This window comes from Gymnodraco acuticeps, unplaced genomic scaffold (genome assembly GCF_902827175.1).
Source record: "Gymnodraco acuticeps unplaced genomic scaffold, fGymAcu1.1, whole genome shotgun sequence".
Taxonomy (NCBI): domain Eukaryota; kingdom Metazoa; phylum Chordata; class Actinopteri; order Perciformes; family Bathydraconidae; genus Gymnodraco; species Gymnodraco acuticeps.
This window is the reverse complement of record NW_022989897.1, coordinates 1-20,986: the sequence shown is the minus strand read 5'-3', so window position 1 is coordinate 20,986 and position 20,986 is coordinate 1. Positions and strand designations below refer to the sequence as shown.

Sequence of the window (20,986 nt, the reverse complement as noted above, 5' to 3'; positions counted from 1 at the left end):
GTAGAAAAAGCAAAGAAAAATACATGTATTACATTAACAGCACATATTGCACAGTTTAGTTAGGAATTAGTACATTTTTGGTTTTGGTTTTCAATGGATTTTCACTGCTGGACTTTAACTAATGATAAAGCAATTTTAAGAACATGGTGTTTATACTTTTGTAGCACATAAATACATAAAATAACAAGTACTGATGCTGCTTACATTTGCAAAAAAACAACTTTTATTTTGAAAATCCCATAGAGTGCGTCATCAGAAGGGACAGAAGTGTTTCCTGTTAGCTAGATGACAGCCGGTAATATGTAAGGTTTCTTATCTTAATTATAGTGCATCGATAGTGTATTTAAGTTATATTAAGTAGTGGTTAGATTCGTTAGTGTTTCATGTAAATATTGTGTGTGTTAGCATTACAGTGTCGCTTAAACAGAGTGATAATCTGTATGCTAAGCTAACTGTTAGCTAGCTAGCCTCATTTGTTTACATGTGTAGATTCATCTTTCATTCGGAAACACCTCCATCTTTCTGTCGTTTTAACACGTTTTTCTGTTACTTAAGTGGTTGAAGACCAATGCTGAGTCACATGTATGATGGGAAACTATTAACACATATAAGTAAAGTATGATTTAGTGTGTTATCTTACTTTGTAACCCTGGCTTTTTCCTAGAAAAGTGTTATAAGACATTTGGAGAGCAGTTAATGTATACTACTCTTGACAAGTTTGTAATCTCCTGCTCCATTGCTTGATTTGGTTCAGTCAGATTACTCTATGTTTGAATGGTCTGTCATGCTTTCAAGTTGTAGAAAGTCCTCTCTCCTTCTAGATATTATCTTGTATAAAGGGTTAAATATGTACCCAAACCTGACGCATGTGGTGCTTTAGAATCCATCCATCCATCCATCCATCCATCCATCCATCCATCCATCCATCCATCCATCCATCCATCTATCCATCTATCCATCTATCCATCTATCTATCTATCTATCTATCCATCTATCCATCTATCTATCTATCTATCTATCTATCTATCTATCTATCTGTCTGTCTGTCTGTCTGTCTGTCTGTCTGTCTGTCTGTCTGTCTGTCTGTCTGTCTGTCTGTCTGTCTGTCTGTCTGTCTGTCTGTCCGTCTGTCAGTCTGTCGATATATATCTTTATCCATCTATCTCCCCCTTACAGTTAACTCGTATTGTTTTTGCTCTCCAGGTATTTTAAAATGACAGCAGTTAAATAGTTTTAGGGATGGGGCTCTTTGGTCCTGCGGAGCTGGTCTCAGGTCTGTGTCGTACAGACGAGCAGAACCCCTTCCCCGTGTTTCAGGATGGAAACATCAGCCCCTGCTTCAACCAACTGGTCCTGGGAGCGCTGCCTCATGCAGGGATGGCCATTTTCAGCGCCTGCTACCTCAGCATGCAGAGGTACGTCTAATATCTGCAGAGAGGGCAAAAGTACACGCATCCTTTACTCTAGTAGAAGTACAGATACTCGTGTTCAAAAATACTCTGGTAAAAGTAGAAGTACTGACTAAATGTCTTTACTCAAGTAAAAGTAAAGAGGGCTTTGAAATGTACTTACTTAGTTATGTCAATGAAAATCTGAGGTCACAGGCTCCTCCAACAGTGCAACACAATAAAACAGATAATAGTGCAAGTAAATAAAAGAAAATAGAATATAATGGAAATAGTGCAGAATAGTTTATATACAAGTGATTGGAATATTGATATATAAGTTGCAAACAGATGAATGTTATGGATGTTCTTTCAAGAGTTCAGGTGTTTAACATAATGGCCACTATGGAAAAATATGATATTTATTTGTTATATATTTCAGTGTTTATGTTCCTGTTTTGTAGACACGCCCCCCCTCAGACGCCGGCTCCCTGCAGCTGGACCCTCCGGTGTTTCTCTGCTCTTCTGGTGGCGCTGCTCTTCTCTTCAGATCTGCTCCTGGTGGTCCTCCTGCAGCGGGACCTCCTCCTCCTGGACCTCCTCTCTGACGGCTGCTCCATCCTGGCCTGGCTGGTCCACTTCAGTGCCCTGATGGTGCTCCAGAGGACCTCTTTCAGGAGAACCAGAGGACCTCCACTTCTGCTCCTGCTGGTCCTTCTCTCCATCCCAAACCTGGTCGTCACCTTGATCAATTCCTGCGACAATCGGGAGTACTTAAACCTCTCGGAGCCTCTTGTATTTGCACGTTTTGTTCTCGTTTCCACCCGGACGCTGCCTCTTCTGGTTTATCTTTTAGCGTTTGCTTTCCCCTGCATCAGTGAGGCTGGATACTCTTTGAATATCAACGCTGACGATGGATCCCCTCTCATCACGGAGGATAACGAGCAGGATACGGGTGAGTTGGGTTTTTCTACGACCTAAGGTAGGAGTAGCTGAAAGGAATCCAGGAAGCTTCTCGTCAAGTTAACTGCGTTTATTAATACAATGATACGATTACAAGGGAACACAGCTGTGGTTCCTCTCATTCAATTCACTGATCCACAGTCCACATAAGCAGTTAGCTGTTTACCAGTTGCCTGAATGAAAAGAGAACGTTTCTCCATTTAACATCTTATTTATATGTTCCCACTCTCGTATTTAGTCTTCTTCCTATTGGCTGACGTCAACGGGGGCGTGTCCTGCTTCGTCTTCTTCTGTAGTCCTCTGATGAGTAGCCATCTCTTATGATATTTTATTATACAATTCTTCTAATGTTTGTTGGTCATTAAACACATAATAATAGTAGTAATGCAGCGTCGATGAGTGAGAGTTGGAGATGCTGTGTTTAGTATGTAACTGCACGCGTCATTCTCCTTATATTCACATACACGATTGTTAGGAAAAATATCACTGGTCACCGGCTTGAGGTTCAATCTCAGGATCCATGTATTTGTGATCCTCTCAATGTGTCCTTCACATGCTGATATCCAAGAGAGGGAGTTACACAGTCACCAGATGGAGGAACACCGGGTCTTCTAGGTAATCGTACATCCTGTCATTTACAAAATACTGAGTTTTTTCTAAATTGTTTGGCTTTTTTCAAAAAATCTCAAAGTTCTGAATTTTTCTCAAAATCTCCAAAATCTGACTTTTTCTTAAAAAAATGACTTTTTCTCGAAATTCTTACTTTTTCTCAAAATCTGAAAGTAGTCATCACATACAGAGCATCAACTAGTTCCTGAACAGTGTCCTTCACATGCTGATATCCAAGAGAGGGAGTTACACCGTCACAAGATGGAGGAATAGAAAGCAGTATTCAATGTTTACTCCAGATTAGCTCCACGTCAGAAATGAGCATGCTTGTCATATGTCTCTCTCCATAGAGGCTGAATCATCATGTTAATCACATAGCTATCATATGCCTCAAACAGTCCTGATGCTCTTCTAGGTAATCACACATCCTGTCATGTTCACAGCTACAGTTGGGATACCTTTGTTATCATGTTACTCTCATATTGGAAGAGGACATTCAGTATTTTCACAGTAAATTATGTCCCTTAAAGTTCCGGCACAATATATTGATCATTTCTCCCAGGTGACATGGTGGCGGAGGATGGGAGCGGCTGTGTTTCCTGGCTCTTCTTCCTCTGGTTGAACCCTCTTCTCAGACGGGGGGAACGAGGGGATCTGTGCAGACCAGCAGATGTTTATCACCTCCCCAGGAAGCTTCGGACGTCTGTGGTTTGTCGAAACTTCCACCAGTGCTGGGAGTCCTGCAGACGCGGAGCAGAGGTCGGTGACGGAGAGGAGCAGTGGCCCCCGCCGCTCAGCAGGAACCTGCTCAACGGCACCTGGAGCTCAAACTACCAGGTGGGGCTGCAGCTCATGCACTTATTTATTTATACAACAAGCAGAATTATTATCCACTGTACAGTATTTCATATTATTCTGTCCTCTCTCCTCAGGAGGAACCCTTGGAGCTGCAGGGAGACGTCCGCCTGCTGAAGGTTCTTCACAAAGCCTTCGGGCTGCGATACTACCTGCTGGGCGTCCTGAAGGTCGTGGTCAACATGCTCAGTTTCTCCGGCCCGCTGCTGCTCAGCAGCCTCGTGAACTTCATGGAGGACGAGGAGGCTCCCATCAGTTTGGGAGTCTGGTGCTCTGTGGGACTCTTCATCACCACGCTCCTCACCTCCTTCCTCGGAAACATCTTCGTCTTCGAGGTGTCTAAGGTACAGTAAAATACATGTACAAGCTATAATAACAGTAAAGGTAGACATATCAGTGTTTCCCACAGATCTGAAATATACTTGGGGGGGTGCTGGTAGAGGGGGGGGGTTGAGGTGACGTGCAACAACATTAACCTTTCTGTTGGTCGCTTGTTAGCAGACCCTTCACGCGATGGCAGAGCGAACAGGTGCAAGCAGGGCCCATAGTGATAGCCCTAGTTTAAATCTACTACCCACTATTTACTATTACATTGTCCAAAAGTTAATCGATCGCAGATGGCGTCGTGGTCGCGGACGAAAAAAAAACCTAAATGGGTTGCCGTTAATATACCTGGGCGGCCCGCCCAAGTAAAGTCTATGTGTGGGAAACCCTGTATATATATATATATATATATATTCTATACAATAGAATCAAATTAGATCAAAACTCAAACACAACAAAGATAGTAGTGATAGTAATAATGATATCAACAGCCATAAAACATTAATTAATAAAGTCCTTCATTCAAGCACTTCATATTTGAGAGGATGCATTTATATGTATTTCTTGTTTATTTTTTGTATTTTGAGCTTAAAATAATATTAATTAGTTTTTCATGGTGACATATATACATTTCCAGTGAAATGAACTTTATAAAATGTACTTTGATCTCCTAATGTGGACTGGCTAGATGCCCACCAGGGACCTTTGTTGTTGCTTAATCCCCTTATCCCTTATTAGGATTAAACGGCGGCAAAAAAGCCCAAGAAATACTTAAAATTAAGATAAATCGAGCATCAACAATGTGAAGTTTGTGTGTAGAAAGGAAATATCTGCCAATATGTATTTATCAGAATTTTAAAAACTCAATAGTTATCTCAATAACATCTTCGTCTTCGAGGTGTCTAAGGTACAGAGGTGGGAAGTAGTGGAGTACAAATACTTCGTTACTGTACTTAAGTACATGTTTCTCAGTACTTTACTCCACTACTTATTTTTCTGACGACTTTTTACTTTGACTTCTCACATGTTGAACCCAAATACCTGTACTTTCTACTTCTTACATGTTGAACACAAATACCTGTACTTTCTACTTCTTACATGTTGAACACAAATACCTGTACTTTCTACTTCTTACATGTTGAACTCAAATACCTGTACTTTCTACTTCTCACATGTTGAACTCAAATACCTGTACTTTCTACTTCTTACATGTTGAACACAAATACCTGTACTTTCTACTTCTTACATGTTGAACTCAAATACCTGTACTTTCTACTTCTTACATGTTGAACACAAATACCTGTACTTTCTACTTCTTACATGTTGAACTCAAATACCTGTACTTTCTACTTCTTACATGTTGAACTCAAATACCTGTACTTTCTACTTCTCACATGTTGAACCCAAATACCTGTACTTTCTACTTCTTACATGTTGAACTCAAATACCTGTACTTTCTACTTCTCACATGTTGAACTCAAATACCTGTACTTTCTACTTCTTACATGTTGAACACAAATACCTGTACTTTCTACTTCTTACATGTTGAACTCAAATACCTGTACTTTCTACTTCTTACATGTTGAACACAAATACCTGTACTTTCTACTTCTTACATGTTGAACTCAAATACCTGTACTTTCTACTTCTTACATGTTGAACTCAAATACCTGTACTTTCTACTTCTTACATGTTGAACACAAATACCTGAACTTTCTACTTCTTACATGTTGAACACAAATACCTGTACTTTCTACTTCTTACATGTTGAACACAAATACCTGAACTTTCTACTTCTTACATGTTGAACACAATACCTGTACTTTCTACTTCTTACATGTTGAACACAAATACCTGTACTTTCTACTTCTCACATGTTGAACTCAAATACCTGTACTTTCTACTTCTTACATGTTGAACACAAATACCTGTACTTTCTACTTCTTACATGTTGAACACAAATACCTGTACTTTCTACTTCTCACATGTTGAACTCAAATACCTGTACTTTCTACTTCTTACATGTTGAACACAAATACCTGAACTTTCTACTTCTTACATGTTGAACTCAAATACCTGTACTTTCTACTTCTTACATGTTGAACCCAAATACCTGTACTTTATACTTCTCACATGTTGAACACAAATACCTGTACTTTCTACTTCTCACATGTTGAACTCAAATACCTGTACTTTCTACTTCTTACATGTTGAACTCAAATATCTGTACTTTCTACTTCTTACATGTTGAACACAAATACCTGTACTTTCTACTTCTTACATGTTGAACACAAATACCTGTACTTTCTACTTCTTACATTTTGAACACAAATACCTGTACTTTCTACTTCTTACATGTTGAACTCAAATATCTGTACTTTCTACTTCTCACATGTTGAACACAAATACCTGTACTTTCTACTTGTTACATGTTGAACTCAAATACCTGTACTTTCTACTTCTTACATGTTGAACTCAAATACCTGTACTTTCTACTTCTTACATTTTGAACTCAAATACCTGTACTTTCTACTTCTTACATGTTGAACTCAAATACCTGTACTTTCTACTTCTTACATTTTGAACTCAAATACCTGTACTTTCTACTTCTTACATTTTGAACTCAAATACCTGTACTTTCTACTTCTTACACTTTGAACACAAATACCTGTACTTTCTACTTCTTACATTTTGAACACAAATACCTGAACTTTCTACTTCTTACATGTTGAACTCAAATACCTGTACTTTCTACTTCTTACATTTTGAACACAAATACCTGAACTTTCTACTTCTTACATGTTGAACTCAAATACCTGTACTTTCTACTTCTTACATTTTGAACACAAATACCTGAACTTTCTACTTCTTACATGTTGAACTCAAATACCTGTACTTTCTACTTCTTACATGTTGAACTCAAATACCTGTACTTTATACTTCTTACATGTTGAACTCAAATACCTGTACTTTCTACTTCTTACATGTTGAACCCAAATACCTGTACTTTATACTTCTCACATGTTGAACACAAATACCTGTACTTTCTACTTCTTACATTTTGAACACAAATACCTGTACTTTCTACTTCTTACATGTTGAACTCAAATACCTGTACTTTCTACTTCTTACATGTTGAACTCAAATACCTGTACTTTCTACTTCTTACATGTTGAACTCAAATACCTGTACTTTCTACTTCTTACATGTTGAACACAAATACCTGTACTTTCTACTTCTTACATGTTGAACTCAAATACCTGTACTTTCTACTTCTTACATGTTGAACACAAATACCTGTACTTTCTACTTCTTACATGTTGAACTCAAATACCTGAACTTTCTACTTCTTACATGTTGAACTCAAATACCTGTACTTTCTACTTCTTACATGTTGAACACAAATACCTGTACTTTCTACTTCTCACATGTTGAACTCAAATACCTGTACTTTCTACTTCTTACATGTTGAACTCAAATACCTGTACTTTCTACTTCTTACATGTTGAACTCAAATACCTGTACTTTCTACTTCTCACATGTTGAACACAAATACCTGTACTTTTTACTTCTTACATGTTGAACACAAATACCTGTACTTTCTACTTCTTACATGTTGAACACAAATACCTGTACTTTCTACTTCTTACATTTTGAACACAAATACCTGTACTTTCTACTTCTCACATGTTGAACACAAATACCTGTACTTTCTACTTCTTACATGTTGAACTCAAATACCTGTACTTTCTACTTCTCAGATGTTGAACTCAAATACCTGTACTTTCTACTTCTTACATTTTGAACACAAATACCTGTACTTTCTACTTCTTACATTTTGAACACAAATACCTGTACTTTCTACTTCTTACATGTTGAACTCAAATACCTGAACTTTCTACTTCTCACATGTTGAACACAAATACCTGTACTTTCTACTTCTCACATGTTGAACTCTAATACCTGTACTTTCTACTTCTCACATGTTGAACTCAAATACCTGTACTTTCTACTTCTCAGATGTTGAACTCAAATACCTGTACTTTCTACTTCTTACATGTTGAACTCAAATACCTGTACTTTCTACTTCTTACATGTTGAACTCAAATACCTGTAGTTTCTACTTCTTACATTTTTAACCCAAATACCTGTACTTTCTACTTCTTACATGTTGAACTCAAATACCTGTAGTTTCTACTTCTTACATTTTTAACCCAAATACCTGTACTTTCTACTTCTCACATGTTGAACTCAAATACCTGTACTTTCTACTTCTTACATGTTGAACTCAAATACCTGTAGTTTCTACTTCTTACATGTTGAACTCAAATACCTGTACTTTCTACTTCTTACATGTTGAACTCAAATACCTGTACTTTCTACTTCTTACATGTTGAACTCAAATACCTGTAGTTTCTACTTCTTACATGTTGAACACAAATACCTGTACTTTCTACTTCTTACATGTTGAACACAAATACCTGTACTTTCTACTTCTTACATGTTGAACACAAATACCTGTACTTTCTACTTCTTACATGTTGAACACAAATACCTGTACTTTCTACTTCTTACATGTTGAACACAAATACCTGTACTTTATACTTCTCACATGTTGAACACAAATACCTGTACTTTCTACTTCTTACATGTTGAACACAAATACCTGTACTTTATACTTCTCACATGTTGAACACAAATACCTGTACTTTCTACTTCTTACATGTTGAACACAAATACCTGTACTTTCTACTTCTTACATGTTGAACACAAATACCTGAACTTTCTACTTCTCACATGTTGAACACAAATACCTGTACTTTATACTTCTCACATGTTGAACACAAATACCTGTACTTTCTACTTCTTACATGTTGAACACAAATACCTGTACTTTCTACTTCTCACATGTTGAACTCAAATACCTGTACTTTCTACTTCTCACATGTTGAACTCAAATACCTGTACTTTCTACTTCTTACATGTTGAACACAAATACCTGTACTTTCTACTTCTTACATGTTGAACTCAAATACCTGTACTTTCTACTTCTCACATGTTGAACTCAAATACCTGTACTTTCTACTTCTTACATGTTGAACTCAAATACCTGTACTTTCTACTTCTTACATGTTGAACACAAATACCTGTACTTTCTACTTCTTACATGTTGAACTCAAATACCTGTACTTTCTACTTCTCAGATGTTGAACTCAAATACCTGTACTTTCTACTTCTCACATGTTGAACACAAATACCTGTACTTTCTACTTCTCACATGTTGAACTCAAATACCTGTACTTTCTACTTCTCAGATGTTGAACTCAAATACCTGTACTTTCTACTTCTCACATGTTGAACTCAAATACCTGTACTTTCTACTTCTCAGATGTTGAACTCAAATACCTGTACTTTCTACTTCTCACATGTTGAACTCAAATACCTGTACTTTCTACTTCTCAGATGTTGAACTCAAATACCTGTACTTTCTACTTCTCACATGTTGAACTCAAATACCTGTACTTTCTACTTCTCAGATGTTGAACTCAAATACCTGTACTTTCTACTTCTCACATGTTGAACTCAAATACCTGTACTTTCTACTTCTCAGATGTTGAACTCAAATACCTGTACTTTCTACTTCTTACATGTTGAACACAAATACCTGTACTTTCTACTTCTTACATGTTGAACACAAATACCTGAACTTTCTACTTCTCACATGTTGAACACAAATACCTGTACTTTCTACTTCTTACATGTTGAACCCAAATACCTGTACTTTCTACTTCTTACATGTTGAACTCAAATACCTGTACTTTCTACTTCTTACATGTTGAACACAAATACCTGTACTTTCTACTTCTTACATTTTGAACACAAATACCTGTACTTTCTACTTCTTACATGTTGAACTCAAATACCTGTACTTTCTACTTCTTACATTTTGAACACAAATACCTGAACTTTCTACTTCTTACATGTTGAACACAAATACCTGTACTTTCTACTTCTCACATGTTGAACACAAATACCTGTACTTTCTACTTCTTACATGTTGAACTCAAATACCTGTACTTTCTACTTCTTACATGTTGAACACAAATACTTGTACTTTCTACTTCTCTCATTTCCCAAACAGCTGGTTCCTTTAGTCTGAATGTGTGTTTGATGCGTGATCATTATTCTTTAGAGTCATTGCGTGCCTATTGATTTGAACACGATCCGTGTATCCATCATTTCCTGGTCTTCTCTAAAGAAGAGGGACCAATGGAAACGTTGTCATGTTGCCGTTGTTCAGCATGGAAACATTCATTAGCTAACAATGACATTATTGTTCTATTAATATAAAGGGAGGTCAGGTACTCTTTAAAGCAGCTGCTAGTTATGGGTACTTTTTACTGAAGTACATTTCAAAGCCTCTTTACTTTTACTTGAGTAAAGAAGTTCAGTCAGTACTTCTACTTTCACCATAGTATTTGTAAACACGAGTATCTGTACTTCTACTTGAGTAAAGGATGTGTGTACTCTCTGCTCAGGTGTCTCTTTCGGCCCGCGCTGCTCTCATGTCGGCGGTTTACGGTAAATCTCTGCGGATCAGAGGCAGCAGTTTGGCCGGAGCCACGCTGGGGGAAGTGGTGAATCTGATGAGCACCGACACCGGACGAGTGGTCAACTTCTTCAACAGTTTCCACGAGTTGTGGAGCCTCCCTTTCAGGCTGATCATCACCTTGTACCTGCTGTACCTCCAGGTGGGGGTGTCGTTCCTCGGGGGGCTCAGCGTGGCTCTGATGCTCGTGCCTTTCAACAAGTTCCTCGCCTCAAGACTCCTCAGAAACAACCAACACATGCTCCGACACAAGGACACACGCGTGAAGGTGGGAGAAGATGTTTTTCATTAGTGCTGTGGAAGGAGAAGTAGTGTATGTTAATGCATTTAATTATTTCTTGTAATTCTTTTTAAATTTGAGCTTAAAATAATATTAATTAGTTTTTCATGGTGACATATATTGATTTCCAGTGAAATGAACTTTATAAAATGTACTTTGATCTCCTAATGTGGACTGGCTAGATGCCCACCAGGGACCTTTGTTGTTGCTTAATCCCCTTATACCTTATTAGGATTAAACGGCGGCAAAAAAGCCCAAGAAATACTTAGAATGAAGATAAATTGAGCATCAACAATCTGAAGTTTGTGTGTAGAAAGGAAATATCTGCCAATATATATTTATCAATAGTTATCTCATGCTGTAGGGATCCGAATGTTAATGCAATTGTATAAAAAGAAACAGACAATTGTTATTATATAATCACATTTTTCAACACTTAATACCTTTTTAAAGTGGTTTAATTTGAAATGTAATAATTGACAATTGAAATATTAAACCCTCATAGTAAAAATAAAAGCTTATTTGAGATAATAAAGGAACATTTTTTGTATCCAAGGCAGGATTCATGCAGTTTTTGCCCCAGAACATTTTCGAGATCCACAATATTCTCCTAACAATGTGTCTTTCTTCTCTCCCAGTTAATGACGGAGGTCCTCTTCGGCATTCGGGTCATCAAGTTCTACAACTGGGAGCCTCATTTCACGCAGAAGATCAACGCCTGCCGTAAAGAGGAGCTGTCCCACCTGAAGGCTCTGAAGTACCTGGACGCCATGTGTGTTTACACCTGGGCGGCTCTACCTGTGGTCATCTCCATCCTCACCTTCCTCACCTACACCCTGCTGGGGCACCAGCTCACTGCCGCCAAGGTGGGACACTTTACTCTTTACACTGTTTTGATGCATAAATAAGGGGGTCCGCGGGGTCTTAACAAGTATTAAAAGTTGATAAATCAATCTAGCGAAAATGAAGGCTATTAAAAAGTATTAAAGGGCATTTTCCAAGGTGTTACATTTTGTAGCTTGTTTTCAATAAGTATATAAATGGTCCAAAGAGGTTGTATTCTACAGTCTGCCTGAATGTAATCATTGCGTAGGTGTGTAGTGTGATTCTGTGTCGTTTATTGATGGCATCCCGTTGGACTTGACGTCATCTGAACAGGACATCGCACGCTCACTGCTTGATAGCGCGAGAAGCTCCGTTTACGCCGGTTGCTAAGCAACATCGTTATGGGGAAATGCAAGTCTGCGTCCAAATGGTTGAAGATAAGGAGGAAGGACAATCAATACTGTATATAGTCAATGTGAGGTGAAGTGTGTCGCCAAGGTAACCGGTTAGAACTCCAAGTGGAGATGAGGTCTTAAAATGTATGGAAAGGGTCTTAAAAGGAATTACATCTGACTTCAGGATTCCTCATGTACCCTGATAAAGTCAAGTTAACCGGGCTTTCTACACATTTAGGACACTATAGATACTTTGAGTAATACAGTAATAATTCCTCTCTCCTCCGTTGTCACCAACCTCGGTGTAAGGTTTGACCCCACTCTGTCTTTCCAAGCCCACATCAAACATATCACCAAGACCTCCTTCTTTCACCTGAAAAACATTTCCCGACTGAAGCCCTCACTCTCAACTGATGACATCAAAAAACTGGTTCATGCACTCGTCTTCTCAAGACTAGACTATTGCAATGCACTCCTCTCCGGTCTCCCAGCCAAATCCATGAACCGCTTGCAACTTGTCCAGAACAGCACAGCCAGAGTTCTCACCGGTACAAAAAGGTCCGCACACATAACCCCCATACTTGCAAAACTACACTGGCTCCCAGTCCACTACAGGATCCAGTTTAAGGTTCTGCTCCTCACGTACAAAGCCCTGAATGGACAAAGCCCAAAATACCTCTGTGACCTCATCCATACCCAGACATCTACCCGCTCTCTCCGCTCCAGCCACGCTCCTCTTCTTTACATCCCCCGCACACGTCTCCGAACAATGGGAGACCGAGCCTTCTGCTCATTCGCCCCGCGCCTCTGGAACTCCCTCCCAGATCAGCTGAGATCTGCCCCTTCCACCGAGGTCTTCAAAACCGGCCTTAAGACCCTCTTCTTTCGGCAGGCCTTCCAATAAACTTTGAGCATGGTACACCTGGAGTACTGCCATTTTTATCGCTATCACCGACTTTTATTTTTGTACTTTATTTTATATTTTATATTTTATATTTTATTTTTTGATTTCTTATTATTATTACAATTATTTGTTTAATCTCTCAAAGTGTATTAGTATCCCTTGTTGTGAAGCACTTCGAGATTTGTCTTGGCAGATGAGAAGCGCTATATAAATTAAATGTATTATTATTATTAAGCAACATCGTTATGGGGAAATGCAAGTCTGCGTCCAAATGGTTGGAAGATAAGGAGGAAGGACGATCAATACTGTGTATAGTCAATGTGAGGTGAAGTGTGTCGCCAAGGTTAGAACTCCAAGTGGCGATGAGGTCTTAAAATGTATGGAAAGGGTCTTAAAAGGAATTACATCTGACTTCAGGATTCCTGCATATACCCTGATAAAGTCAAGTTAACGGGCTTTCTACACATTTAGGACACTATAGATACTTTGAGTAGGGAGTGAATGAACAGATTTGTGAGTGTTTACCATGAAACAGCTGTCAAGGGTCCAGTTTGTTGGATTCTTTTTTATTATTTGATCAGAAATAGGATATAATATTTATGATTTCATAAGTAAATAATCACCTGAATCTAAGAAGCCAAGGTGGGAAACTTTACACTGCAATTGCTTTGATGCATAAAGTGAAGTTAACCTGTCTTTCTACACATATAGGACACTATAGATACTTTGAGTAGGGAGTGACTTTACCGTTTTTAGGATTTACATTACATTACATTGCATTTAGCTGACGCTTTTATCCAAAGCGACTTACAATAAGTACATTAGCAGCATGGTTTACCCTGTAAGCTGTCAAGGGTCCAGTTTGTTGGATTTATTGTATTTATTACCAGGAATAGACTGTAATATTTATGATTTCATAAGTAAATAATCACCGAAAACTAAGATAGGATAAGATATAATTTATTGGTCATAAATTGGGACTTTTTTTCGTCAGCATAGAAAAGCATTGCACATGAATAAGAGGTAAATACAAAAACAACAACAATAAAGATATACACATCAACAGTAGAAGATAAACAAATTACGCAAAACAGTGAATATATACATATCAATAATGAAGGATATATATTTAGAGCATAGAATAACATTTGAATGGCCTTAATAACACTGTGAACTCTTGGGTAGTTAAGGTGGAGGCTTTTCTTTCTGCCTCTCCCTGCGCTGTATATCTTTCTTTGTATTTTAATCGTACAAATAAACCCTAAAGCAGTAAACGTCCTCTCCCTGCAGGTGTTCACCACGCTGGCTCTGGTGGGGATGTTGATCATTCCCCTCAACTCGTTCCCCTGGGTGCTGAACAGCATCCTGGAGGCCAAGGTGTCTCTGGAGAGGATCCAGCGCTTCTTCAAACTGACCAACCAGGACCTGCAGGCGTACTACGCTCTGGGTGCGCTGCGTCTCAACCTCTGTGCTGCTTGGTTACCTCAAATAGATCATAATGTAGTATTTATTTAGTCCAGGGGGGTCCAAACTGTTTTCACAGAGGGCCACATACAGAAAAATATACGAAGGGCTGGGCCACTCACTAGAGCAGTGTTTCTCAGACTTTTTCATACCAAGGACACTTAACCAATAAAAAAACACTCGCGGACCACCTAACGCCACAAATATCCAAAATCACATCGTTTTTCTAGAACAGATTACAAATCGCCTTACAATCGAAACTTAAGCTCGCTCCATTGCGGAGATATTCCTGCGAGAGTGCGTAAAACTTTAATTTATTAATTTATTTAAAATGTGAAATTGTACCAATATACTCACGGACCACTTGGGGGCGCTCACGGACCACCAGTGGTCCGCGGACCACACTTTGAGAAGCACTGCACGAGAGGTATACTGCCTTATAAGTTCAGTTATAAGTTAACTAAATCAATCCAATGTAGGTCAGTTATGCTTAATACTTGAAAATGCTTTAGGAAAAAAACAGCCTACATCAAATAGGGTTTTATTTATTTAGTTAGCAGCTCATTCCTTAAAACAGAAGCTTCAGATTGATTACAATAAGAGGAGATATGAAGGGTTTATTTGAAGGTTGTTATGTACATTTATTATTGGGCTTTTTCTTATCAACTTGAACATGTTTTCAACTTTAATTGACTGAATTTCTTTGAAGATTGGGCTTATTAACACATGAAAACTGTGTTATATATTTGAACATATATATTTAAGAAGTACAATATAAGAGAGTAAAACTAAAATGTAAAACACAGATAGAAAATTATTTTAAGAAAACAATAATAACGTTAAAACAATATAGTAAAATATAGCAATATTTACACTGAAATAGAATGGAATAAAATATGTGCAGTAATGTAATGGATATTGAGCAACCTGTCTCGTCAACTTAAACTGTATTTTGAGCTCAAATTAATTAAACTAATACATGAATTAGTTATATTTTGGTTGCACTGATAAATGTGCTAGTATTTATAGTTTATAATGTGTATGTGAACATGTCTGTATAAATGTCAGTGTGAAAGAGACTCTGTCATGTTTTGAGTTTAGATGAATGACGTGAACCAGGGACTGCAGATGGAAATGAGCTAATGGAATCATTTGGTATATCTCATCTCTATAATTGTGTTTTAATCATTGACTGGTTATATAGGTTTGAATGAATACATGATGATAATAGTCTCTTAAGTCACTTTAGGCCAGGGGTGTCAAACTCAAGGCCCGGAGGCCAAATCAGGCCCGCGACTTCATTTTATGTGGCCCTGCAAGAGCTAGCAAAGAATATAATAAGTTTATTATACGATTACATGCCACTTTACAGAAGCAGGTTGCCCATAAACTACATGTCCCACAATGCATCTTGTTTTGTGACATGCGCACTGAAGAGACTTGCAATTATTTGCCCTGGACTTTTGCTTTCAGGCGTAGTTAATTACTAAGTTATTATCCTATCCGATAATAATCCAATTCAGAGGCAATAATGTCATATAATACATTATTTTATATATATATATATATATAGTTACAACCGGCCCTTTGAGTGCAACCTTTATGCGAATGTGGCCCATGATGAAATTGAGTTTGACACCCCTGCTTTAGGCAGTTTTCAGGAAGTTTCACATTAGTTCATCACTTTTGATTGATCATTTATGGATCACCAACACCAGAATCTACGCAGTAATGTGGTTATTTTAAAGCTGTATGAAGTGATGCTCCTGGAAAAAACTAATTTGAAAGTTACAAACTTCTGCAAGTGCTGATTCAAAGCCTTTATCCATTATGTGTTTGTCGATCAGAGTCAAAACTAATCAGTCTTTCAAAAATATATAAGTTTTTATTATTACAATTACCTATCACTATATATAATAAAATGTCCTTCCACATCTGTCGTAGTGTCTCCTGAAGACGGTCAGACGTCCGTCCTGATGAGCCAGGGGACTTTTTCCTGGCAGGACCCCGACGGTCCGGACCAGAACGAAGACAGAGGAACTGATCCTGGAGAGTCCAAAGGAAGTCTGCGGCTGCACAGCCTCTCTCTGCACATCACCAAGGTGCACGCACGCACGCACGCACGCACGCACGCACGCACGCACGCACGCACGCACTGTACTGCCTTCATGCTGACAGCTCTTAAAGATCTCCTATCAGGCTATTGTTAGGCATATATTATGGGGATCTATAAAAACATGTCCTACAGTATGTGCTCAAAATACCAAACAGATCGTGCATTTTAGACATCCCTCATATCCCTCTATATAAGCCCTGTTAGAGAACTGCTGATTCTGGGTCCTTAGCTTAACATTTTTTTTGTTGAAAAAAAGATACTCAGCTAAATGGTTAAACACCATATCATGTTCAAAACCACTTCAAGGATTCTCTCTGAAACAATTTGGAGCTCAAAGGCTTTCTCTCTTGCCGGTTATACCACAATGAGTTCCTTTTTACTTCCTGCTTCTTCACACACATGCTCTCCAGTACAGGTTAGCTCTGAGTGTTAGCGATGCTAATGTAAACACCGACCATATTTCGTCCAAAACAGTCAGGCATTGTTTCTGATAGCAACGTTTCTGATTGGGCCGTGGGTCCACATTTCAGATATTACGTCATATCGGACGCAAATCTGGATCAGCTCCGTTGTTCCCCGTTTTTAGAGATTTGGGTACAGAGGAAAAGAGAGAGGGTTTTATTTTCTGACGCTGCGTGAGTTCCCCGACGCACCGGGGACACATGTTGATGTAGAGAAGACATAAAAAAGTGACTTTTGCATGATAGGACACCTTTCACTTAGCACACCAGATACATCAGAGGAGTTAATGAGTCTGATTATATCATTGTGTCTTCAGGGCTCCCTGGTGGTTGTGGTGGGGAAGGTCGGCTGTGGGAAGAGCTCCTTACTGGCTGCTCTGACTGGAGAACTGAACAGGTAAACTGCCCCCAGTATACAATAATATAGCAGCAATATTAACACTAAAACATCATATTTAATATTAACAAACTGTATTTTATTGCGTAGTAAATACTTTTACTTTAAAGGTCCTATATTCTGCTGATGTTCAGGTGTATATCAGTATGTAGTGTCTCTACTTTAAAGAGTCCTCTCCTGCTGATGTTCAGGTGTATATCAGTATGTAGTGTCTCTACTTTAAAGAGTCCTCTCCTGCTGATGTTCAGGTGTATATCAGTATGTAGTGTCTCTACTTTAAAGAGTCCCCTCCTGCTGATGTTCAGGTTGATATCAGTATGTAGTGTCTCTACTTTAAAGAGTCCTCTCCTGCTGATGTTCAGGTGTATATCAGTATGTAGTGTCTCTACTTTAAAGAGTCCTCTCCTGCTGATGTTCAGGTGTATATCAGTATGTAGTGTCTCTACTTTAAAGAGTCCTCTCCTGCTGATGTTCAGGTGTATATCAGTATGTAGTGTCTCTACTTTAAAGAGTCCTCTCCTGCTGATGTTCAGGTGTATATCAGTATGTAGTGTCTCTACTTTAAAGAGTCCTCTCCTGCTGATGTTCAGGTGTATATCAGTATGTAGTGTCTCTACTTTAAAGAGTCCTCTCCTGCTGATGTTCAGGTGTATATCAGTATGTAGTGTCTCTACTTTAAAGAGTCCTCTCCTGCTGATGTTCAGGTGTATATCAGTATGTAGTGTCTCTACTTTAAAGAGTCCTCTCCTGCTGATGTTCAGGTGTATATCAGTATGTAGTGTCTCTACTTTAAAGAGTCCTCTCCTGCTGATGTTCAGGTGTATATCAGTATGTAGTGTCTCTACTTTAAAGAGTCCTCTCCTGCTGATGTTCAGGTGTATATCAGTATGTAGTGTCTCTACTTTAAAGAGTGCTCTCCTGCTGATGTTCAGGTGTATATCAGTATGTAGTGTCTCTACTTTAAAGAGTCCTCTCCTGCTGATGTTCAGGTGTATATCAGTATGTAGTGTCTCTACTTTAAAGAGTCCTCTCCTGCTGATGTTCAGGTGTATATCAGTATGTAGTGTCTCTACTTTAAAGAGTGCTCTCCTGCTGATGTTCAGGTGTATATCAGTATGTAGTGTCTCTACTTTAAAGAGTGCTCTCCTGCTGATGTTCAGGTGTATATCAGTATGTAGTGTCTCTACTTTAAAGAGTCCTCTCCATGCTGATGTTCAGGTGTATATCAGTATGTAGTGTCTCTACTTTAAAAGAGTCCTCTCCTGCTGATGTTCAGGTGTATATCAGTATGTAGTGTCTCTACTTTAAAGAGTCCTCTCCTGCTGATGTTATGTTCAGGTGTATATCAGTATGTAGTGTCTCTACTTTAAAGAGTCCTCTCCTGCTGATGTTCAGGTGTATATCAGTATGTAGTGTCTCTACTTTAAAGAGTCCTCTCCTGCTGATGTTCAGGTGTATATCAGTATGTAGTGTCTCTCCTTTAAAGAGTCCTCTCCTGCTGATGTTCAGGTGTATATCAGTATGTAGTGTCTCTACTTTAAAGAGTCCTCTCCTGCCTGATGTTCAGGTGTATATCAGTATGTAGTGTCTCTACTTTAAAGAGTCCTCACCTGAATGATGTTCAGGTGTTATCAGTATGTAGTGTCTCTACTTTAAAGAGTCCTCTCCTGCTGATGTTCAGGTGTATATCAGTATGTAGTGTCTCTACTTTAAAGAGTCCTCTCCTGCTGATGTTCAGGTGTATTATCAGTATGTAGTGTCCTCTACTTTAAAGAGTGCTCTCCTGCTGATGTTCAGGTGTATATCAGTATGTAGTGTCTCTACTTTAAAGAGTCCTCACCTGCTGATGTTCAGGTGTATATCAGTATGTAGTGTCTCTACTTTAAAGAGTCCTCTCCTGCTGATGTTCAGGTGTATATCAGTATGTAGTGTCTCTACTTTAAAGAGTCCTCTCCTGCTGATGTTCAGGTGTATATCAGTATGTAGTGTCTCTACTTTAAAGAGTCCTCTCCTGCTGATGTTCAGGTGTATATCAGTATGTAGTGTCTCTACTTTAAAGAGTCCTCTCCTGCTGATGTTCAGGTGTATATCAGTATGTAGTGTCTCTACTTAAAGAGTCCTCTCCTGCTGATGTTCAGGTGTATATCAGTATGTAGTGTCTCTACTTTAAAGAGTCCTCTCCTGCTGATGTTCAGGTGTATATCAGTATGTAGTGTCTCTACTTTAAAGAGTCCTCTCCTGCTGATGTTCAGGTGTATATCAGTATGTAGTGTCTCTACTTTAAAGAGTCCTCTCCTGCTGATGTTCAGGTGTATATCAGTATGTAGTGTCTCTACTTTAAAGAGTCCTCTCCTGCTGATGTTCAGGTGTATATCAGTATGTAGTGTCTCTACTTTAAAGAGGTCCTCTCCTGCTGATGTTCAGGTGTATATCAGTATGTAGTGTCTCTACTTTAAAGAGTCCTCTCCTGCTGATGTTCAGGTGTATATCAGTATGTAGTGTCTCTACTTAAAGAGTCCTCTCCTGCTGATGTTCAGGTGTATATCAGTATGTAGTGTCCTCTACTTTAAAGAGTCCTCTCCTGCTGATGTTCAGGTGTATATCAGTATGTAGTGTCTCTACTTTAAAGAGTCCTCTCCTGCTGATGTTCAGGTGTATATCAGTATGTAGTGTCCTCTACTTTAAAGAGTCCTCTCCTGCTGATGTTCAGGTGTATATCAGTATGTAGTGTCTCTACTTTAAAGAGTCCTCTCCTGCTGATGTTCAGGTGTATATCAGTATGTAGTGTCTCTACTTTAAAGAGTCCTCTCCTGCTGATGTCAGGTGTATATCAGTATGTAGTGTCTCTACTTTAAAGAGTCCTCTCCTGCTGATGTTCAGGTGTATATCCGTATGTAGTGTCCTCTACTTTAAAGAGTCCTCTCCTGCTGATGTTCAGTGTATTATCAGTATGTAGTGTCTCTACTTTAAAGAGTCCTCTCCTGCTGATGTTCAGGTGTATATCAGTATGTAGTGTCTCTACTTTAAAGAGTACCTCTCCTACTGATGTTCCGGTGTATATCAGTATGTAGTGTCTCTACTTTAAAGAGTCCTCTCCTGCTGAGGTTCAGGTGTATATCAGTATGTAGTGTCTCTACTTTAAAGAGTCCTCTCCTGCTGATGTTCAGGTGTATATCAGTATGTAGTGCTTCTACTTAAAGAGTCCTCTTCTCCTGCTGAATGGTTCGAGGTGTAAGATCAGTATGTAGGTGTCTTCTACTTAAAGAGTCCTCTCCTGATGAATGTTCAGGTTTATATCAGTATGTAGTGTCCTCTACTTTAAAGAGTCCTCTCCTGCTGATGTTCAGGTGTATATCAGTATGTAGTGTCTCTACTTAAAGAGTCCTCTCCCTGCTTAT

General features: G+C 38.7%; 1 protein-coding gene across 6 annotated transcripts; it reads left to right on the top strand.

Moving 5' to 3' along the window:
- Positions 1–240: 240 nt before the first annotated feature.
- Positions 241–17,588, top strand: abcc10 (ATP-binding cassette, sub-family C (CFTR/MRP), member 10; the record flags this gene model as incomplete). 6 transcript variants are annotated; one of them, XM_034205578.1, is given in 10 exon segments in its annotated part: positions 241–302; positions 1,204–1,415; positions 1,850–2,340; positions 3,520–3,794; positions 3,890–4,156; positions 10,676–11,014; positions 11,665–11,892; positions 14,441–14,597; positions 16,559–16,716; positions 17,509–17,588. In XM_034205578.1, coding segments are annotated over 9 exon segments (2,171 nt in total), but the record flags the coding sequence as incomplete, so codon positions are not given.
- Positions 17,589–20,986: the final 3,398 nt, after the last annotated feature.